A 7,148-nucleotide genomic window follows, 5' to 3' on the forward strand; every position below is an offset into this window, starting at 1 on the left:
TCCCGTGGTAATTGTGGAGATGCAGAGGTATTCTCGGTCTCTAATAGCAAAAACAATTGCGGTGATGGCCCGATTTTAAACATGTTCAAATTGAGACTGACTCTGTAATGAGTTTTGGAAGTCTATAGAAGAAGAAGAATTATTCCAATTTGTGCTGTTTAGATCTCCCAAATGAACTATTCTCGATATATTTTGAACGATAAAGGCAACATCACCACTAGATGGATTAATTTGGGTTTCTACATAAACACGCTGAAACAATCCACTCCTTTTTTGGTTTATTGCACGAGAAAGGCACCCACACCGTTAGGTGAATTAATCAGGGATTACAATAGCTTGAGCTTGAGCTTGATTGACTGCTCGTAGTTGCTACTCCATTATGACCAGATCAGCTGTTCTTGCACGGAGAACCAACAGATGTTTGCTTGGGACTAGCACGCATCTTTAATGTACAAGTACTGGTGATCTCATTTGTTAGTCATACTGGCGCCTGCCACGTCAGGATGCAAATCAATGTAGGGAAGGGGAGGAAATGATGATGCAATCACTCGCCCACTGTAAGCTGAATATACCTCTGCACTTGCCACGAGTTCATGCGGAATTTGTGGGAATTTCTAGGTTAGGTTAGAGGCAGAGCTCCGTCTTGGCTAACGAGCTGCCAATGTGATAGATAGGAGAAGGTAACTGATGGAATTTCTAATTGGATGTAGGAAACGAGCTCTATTAGTTCATTTCCAATTCTAGCAGATTACTGTTAGAATACTCAAGTTGAAGGTATTGGAATAGTAGTGGAAACGGTATAGAAGTCCATTTCCAGTTCTAGCGATTGCTAGAACATGAGAAATAAAGAGAAAGATACAAAGTAGGAGAATGGCAACGGACCTGGGATTGAACCCACGACCTCCTGCGTATGAGGCAGAAGCAGTAGCCATATGACTACCAAGCCCGCCGAATTAATCAGGGATTACAATATAATTTAAACTAGAAAATGATCGAAACGATTGATGGGTTACGAAACGATTTTAATAATTTTAATGAATGAATTGAAAAAAAAAACATTTAAAAAAAAAACAAGTTTAAAATTGTTGAATAATCAAGAATAACAGCCTTATATGTTTTACATAGGTATGTAGCAGTATTCGTTTTAAAAGTATGAAAAAGCAACTGACGGAGAAAATATTTACAAAACAATATAAAAAAATGATCAATGTTTCACCGGATTACGGTATACGAGAAAGGCAAAAATTAAAATCTTCATCTTTCAAAATAATGAGGAGACAAGATATTTATTAACTTTTTTGCCTTTCTCGTACAACAAGGTTGTACCGAAAGGCTATACGATTACATAACTTTTGATAGAAAGCCCGGAGACCCATAGTGTTATATACCAATCGACTCAGCTCGACGAACTGAGGTGATGTCTGTATGTGTGTATGTGTACAAAATCTGTAGACAAATCATTTGGAGTTTTGCATTACCTGATTTACTCGCAACAAGTTGCATTCGACGGGCAATGCAGTCCCATTGTTTGCTATTGAAAATTGGCCCGATCGGACATTGCATTTCGGAAATATTGAAATACAGAAAAAAAAAATCAAAAAGGTAGTGGCAATGCTAATTAATTAATACAAAACCCAGATTAATCCACCTAGCGGTGATGGTGCCTTTCTCGTTTTTTTCAAGTGAGTAATTTCTAAGCACTTTTGGCATGAAAAAAAAGTATTTTGGCCATAACTTCTGAGCCCATAGTCCGATCCGGTCAATTTTAGATAGAAAACAATGGGACCGAAATCTGCGTCGAATGCAGCTTGTTGCGAGTAAATCGGCTGAAGGTTAGTTCCTAAAAACGAGTGAGATTTTTTTTTGAAAATAAAAATGTTTTTTGGACATAATTCCAAATCCCATAGTCCGATTCCGCAAATTTTCAATTCGAAACAATGGAACAAGATTCCGAATGAATGCAACTTGCTACGAGTAAGTCCGTTAAAGAGAAGTGCTTGAAAAATGAGTGAGAATTTTGTATGTGTTTCGGCTAAGAGTAAGAGCCTAAAAAGCACAGAGAACAGACATACAAGTCCGTTCTCAATCGTGTGTAAGGAATTTAACGGACATTTTGAAACGCAACACAAGTGGCAATCACGTGGAGGCGCTGGCTTCGCATAGTTTCTCTCATCAAGAAGCTGTCAAAATAGACCATAGACATAAACAACAGATCCTCCTCCTCACTCTGTTTTCAATTCCATATGTGATGTTTCTTTCTCACACTACGCATGCGATTTCTCTGCCATCATGGAGCGCATAGTTCGTTTTGTGATGAGGGAAGGTCCATTAATTACATAACGCCAAAACGATCATATATGACACCTCCTCTCTCCTATGTTACACTTTGTATATGAATTAGGTATCTAGAATTTTTGTATAAATTTTCACACTTCAGGCCACGTTATGGAATTTATAGATGTTCCCTGAGATGTTTCGTTAAACTTTGTCAAACTTTGTGAACAGCAGCTACCGCCTTTGTTTGTATTTTCATTATTGTTACTTCTTCTGAATCTTTACCATCCTTTCCATTAGGCCACAGTCATCGTAACAGCCAGCTGCGAAGCACTAAAAGGATGAAAAGGCCATACTTTGTGCTCAAGTATATTCATGATTCTTCAATTTTTCATGTCCCGTTTAGTTATTCAATTCAGGTTGTGTATAAGTAAGAATATAATTAGCATTTCCGGCAGTAGACAATTATTTGGAACACTATCTCTCTTTGACAGTAGTTAACAATTTTAACTAATCGCAATCTGAAAATACTATTATAAGCATTTATTTATTAAACAATATGAGAAGTGGCATTAGTAGCAGAAACTTTACTTGGCAATTGAATAAGGTTGTTTGAAGGTACGAAAATGCGTTTTGCAGAGTTTGTTTTTTCACCTTGTTGGTTCCATAGTGCATGAAAAATAAACATCAACAGTTATCATGTGCTGGAAGAGGCATGTTTGGTATCATTTTGGCGCGCAATGTTTGTTTGATGAAATATGACAGCTAGTACGCATGACGCCATGAATGACACCTAGCGCCACCAAACGACGTATTGCCACAGTCAGTATTCTAATGTACTTTGATTTACACAGCTTTTTGAGTAAAATTTGTTCTAGCCTGGATGTCTGTTATCTGTGTAAAAAGTGAGTGAGATCTTTTCTTGTAAAAAATGTATTTTGGCCATAATTTGGAAGCCCATAGACCGATTGAGCCAATTTTCAATACGAAACAATGGTACAAGATTCCGCGTCAAATGCAACTTGTTTGCGAGCAAATCAGTTACGATAAGTGCCTAAAATGAGTGACATTTTTTCGCGATTTTTCTATTGAAAAATGTATTTTGGCCATAACTTCCGAGCCCATAGTCCGATCCGGCCAATTTTCAACAGGAAACAATGGGATAGGATTGTGTGTCGAATGCAATCTGTTGCGGAAAATCGGTTAAGGATAAGTGCCTGAAAAATGAGTGACATTTTTTGTGAACAGACACACACCCATATACACACACACATAAACACACAGACATCACCTCAATTCGTCGAACTGAGTCGATTGGTATATAACACTATGGGTCTCCGGGCCTCCTATAAAAAGTACGAGAAATACGAGAAAGGCAAAAATGAATTTTGGCCATAACCGATGCGAGTAAATCAGCTAAGAGTAAGTGCCTAGTGAGTGAGAATTTTTCTTATAAAAAAAATATATTTTGGCCATAATTCCGAAACCCATAGTCCGATTGGGCCAATTTTCAATACGAAACAATGAGACAAGATTCCGCGTCGAATGCAACTTGTTGCGAGACAATCCGTTAAAGATAAGTGCCTGAGAAATGAGTGAGAATTTTGTACGTGTTTCTTATGTAAAAAATGAATTTTGGCCATAACTTCGAAATCCATAGTCCGATTGGGCCAATTTTCAATACGAAACAATTGGGCAAGATTCTACGTCGAATGAAACTTGTTGCGAGTAAATCAGCTAGGAGTAAGTGCCTAAAAAGTGAGTGAGCATTTTTCTTATAAAAAAATATATTTTGGCCATAATTCCGAATCCCATAGTCCGATTGGGCCAATTTTCAATACGAAATAATGGGACAAGATTCCGCGTCGAATGCAACTTGTTGCGAGTAAATCGGTTAAGCATAAGTGCCTGAAAAAATGAGTGAGAATTTCGTACGTGTTTCTCATGTGAAAAAGTGGATTTTGGCCATAACTTCGAAACCCATAGTTCGATCTGTCCAATTTTCAATACGAAACAATGGGACATGATTCTGCGTTGAATGAAACTTGTTGCGAGTAAATCAGCTAAGAGTAAGTGCCTAAAAAATGAGTGAGAATTTTTCTTGTAAAAAATGTATTTTGGCCATAACTCTGAATCCCATAGTCCGATTCGGACAATTTTCAATACGAAACAATGAGACAGGATTCCGCGTCGAATGCAATTTTTTTGCGAACAAATCGGTTAAGGATAAGTGCCTGAAAAATGAGTGAGATTATTTTGCGCACACACATACACACACATACACACACACATACACACAGACATCACTTCAATTCGTCGAGCTGAGTCGATCGGTATGTAACACTATGGGTCTCCGGGACTCCTATAAAAAGTTCGTTTTTGGAGCGAACATATAGCCTTTACGTATACTTTGTATACGAGAAAGGCAAAAACATTGAATATGATAGAAAAATTTTGATCTAGATCCCTGAAGTGGTTTTTTGACCTTTGTTATATGATTTTTTCAGTACATTTTATGATGCACGAGAAAGGCATCATCGCCGCTAGATGGATTATTCTGGGTTTTTCTGTATTAAATATGTTTTGTTTTTCAATAAGTTAATTATTTGACAATGTATTAATGTTCACTTTGTTCTGCAACGCTTGTGTACACATTTTGCGATTATTAAATTCCTTCACACGCTCATGGCATGGCTAGCTAAGCCTTTGTTTGATCTTTATGATGCGACTGTAGCTTTGTAATAACGTTTTGTCACCAAGTGGTGTCACATCCGCTGACAAACTTCATCATCTCGCAAAGCGACGACGACGTTCATAAAAAGTTCCACTCCACCAACCGATCCACCCGATGGCAACTATCGTGCACAGTCAAATCACCTCTGAATCCCAGTTTCTCAAACAACGCTCTGGAAGGAACATTTGCCAGCAGCACGCTTGTGATGGCATTCATTCCTCGTTGGGCCAATTTGTTCACCATTGACCTTAGCACCAGTTCGGCAAACCCCCGGCGACGATACTTCGCGACAGTAAACAGCACACAAATGATACCCAAATTGTTGAGCAAACACCATGCAACCAGCTTATCTCGGTCGTCGAACAGTCCCACGCTAGTGTTCCAAGCTATGCAACGCGTCAGGGCGTATTCGGAACCACCGTTACGGAACGTCCACGTTTCGTTGATGCTTTTGACATGCTGAGCTTCTAGCGTTCCCAGGCGGAAGCCAACCGGAGGGGTGGTGTCCAGTTGAATGCTGACTTCTTTGGTCAATCGATATAGATTACAAGCTACCGTTTCCTCGGGATAAGGAACATTGAGCTTTTTGAGCACTCGTTTCAACACCATTTGATGGGAATCTAAAATGGCAAATATTCGGTACGGGAAGTCCCAGTCGATAAGTTCCAGCGTGTCTTGAAGCGATGCGAGGGATGGATCCAGTGAGTAGAAAAATAATTCATGTCGATCCTGTTCGATGGAGAAAAATTATTTATGACATCGTTTATTTTACTATTACCATTATCGAAGCTTACCGAAATAATAAATGTCCCATTGTGTCGCCAGGTATCGTTAAGACTGAGGATTTCCAAATGACGAATCTTAGGGTCGATTGTCGTCCAATTGATGTAGTTTTGGATGGTATTGAAAGGGATTTCGGTGGCAAGATCATTGCCGTTAAATAAATCGCGTAGTTCTTGCCAATCTTTTCGAGGAATGGGAACAAGCTTATTTTCAAAAGACATGTTCCGTTGAATACAATTTCGTGACACACTCGCTCATAAGATGGGTATATGTACTCTCCTATCTTATCATCGCTCAATGATAAAACGTAGCTTCGTTGGATTTGAATAATTAGATTCTGGTCTGAAACTGAATTGCTTACCAAATTTAATTTCAAGAACCATGCTAAAACTTGTATATTTATTTGATAGAACACTGCAACTGATTTCAAATTATTCAAACCGAGATCGAATTGAAAAAAAAAATCGATTCAGAATTGTCACTGGCCAATTTCTTCACTGGATGAAAACTTTATTCAAGAGAGAAACTTTTCTATTACCATGCAGCCTCTCGCGATGACTTGATCTCCACTACATAAAGGAAAATGACTACCCTAATTAGATTCATTTATTACAATTTCAAGGTTCCACGTGCTAAAGCAAAGCATATTAGAACTTCATCATGACCGAGTTGAGGCAATGCTAGCAACAGTAGTTTGTGCTCAAATTAGCACCTTTCTCATCACAGAACAAATTTAAGGCTACGCGAGCAAAGTACACCATTAGCCCACCCTTTTCTTGGTATCCTTCGGCATGATTCATGGCAGGTATCACTGAGGACGTAGAAAATGCATAAATTTGCATTGTTCGTTTCAAGTTGCTGCCAACTTTTGTAATTGTATCCTACGCATCTACTTGGTTGAGAAAAGCTTCCGATTGTAAGCCGCTTGCCAATAGGAGAATCAGGTAAATTGGGCACGCTTCTCTAATAAGAAACTTTTGATGGGAAGAAGTAAAGAATCTAGCAAGGAAACTTCTACAGTTCGATTATGGTTTGTTCGTTCTACAACCACTGTGTACTTGAGGTAAAACTATCTCATTCCTTCCTGAATCTGGTTTGCACTTTGCTCAATTTTTCTCCGTAACTCTTACCAGATGATATTTTAGTATTTGCGCGTGACTCTTGTTTCAAACAGTGGAAAAATATGTCATCAAATTATATGTCTGGCTGGCAGTCAACCCACACTATGTCGTTCTTCCTTGTAATGACCACGTTACCTACGTTTGCAATGCGGTGTTTTCTACGGAATAGATGATAATCAACGACATGGTACAAATAGCTGTTTAATGCAGCTGAAACTTAAAAGTGGTTCAAGCGA

General features: G+C 38.6%; 1 protein-coding gene across 1 annotated transcript; it reads right to left on the reverse strand.

Moving 5' to 3' along the window:
* Positions 1-5,086: 5,086 nt before the first annotated feature.
* On the reverse strand, positions 5,087-6,012 carry LOC134210319 (uncharacterized). The gene is made up of 2 exons (XM_062686368.1): positions 5,803-6,012; positions 5,087-5,737 (listed from the first exon to the last, which is right to left on the reverse strand). Exons 1-2 carry the CDS (start codon positions 6,010-6,012, stop codon positions 5,087-5,089), a joined length of 861 nt encoding a protein of 286 aa, XP_062542352.1.
* Positions 6,013-7,148: the final 1,136 nt, after the last annotated feature.

The sequence above is a fragment of the Armigeres subalbatus genome, chromosome 2 (genome assembly GCF_024139115.2).
Source record: "Armigeres subalbatus isolate Guangzhou_Male chromosome 2, GZ_Asu_2, whole genome shotgun sequence".
Taxonomy (NCBI): domain Eukaryota; kingdom Metazoa; phylum Arthropoda; class Insecta; order Diptera; family Culicidae; genus Armigeres; species Armigeres subalbatus.

Coding starts and splice junctions, on each gene's coding strand:
- LOC134210319 (XM_062686368.1), bottom strand. CDS start 6,012: ATGTCTTTTGAAAATAAGCTTGTTCCCATTCCTCGAAAAGATTGGCAA. Junction 5,738..5,802: donor ATGGGACATTTATTATTTCG/GTAAGCTTCGAT, acceptor TCCATCGAACAG/GATCGACATGAATTATTTTT.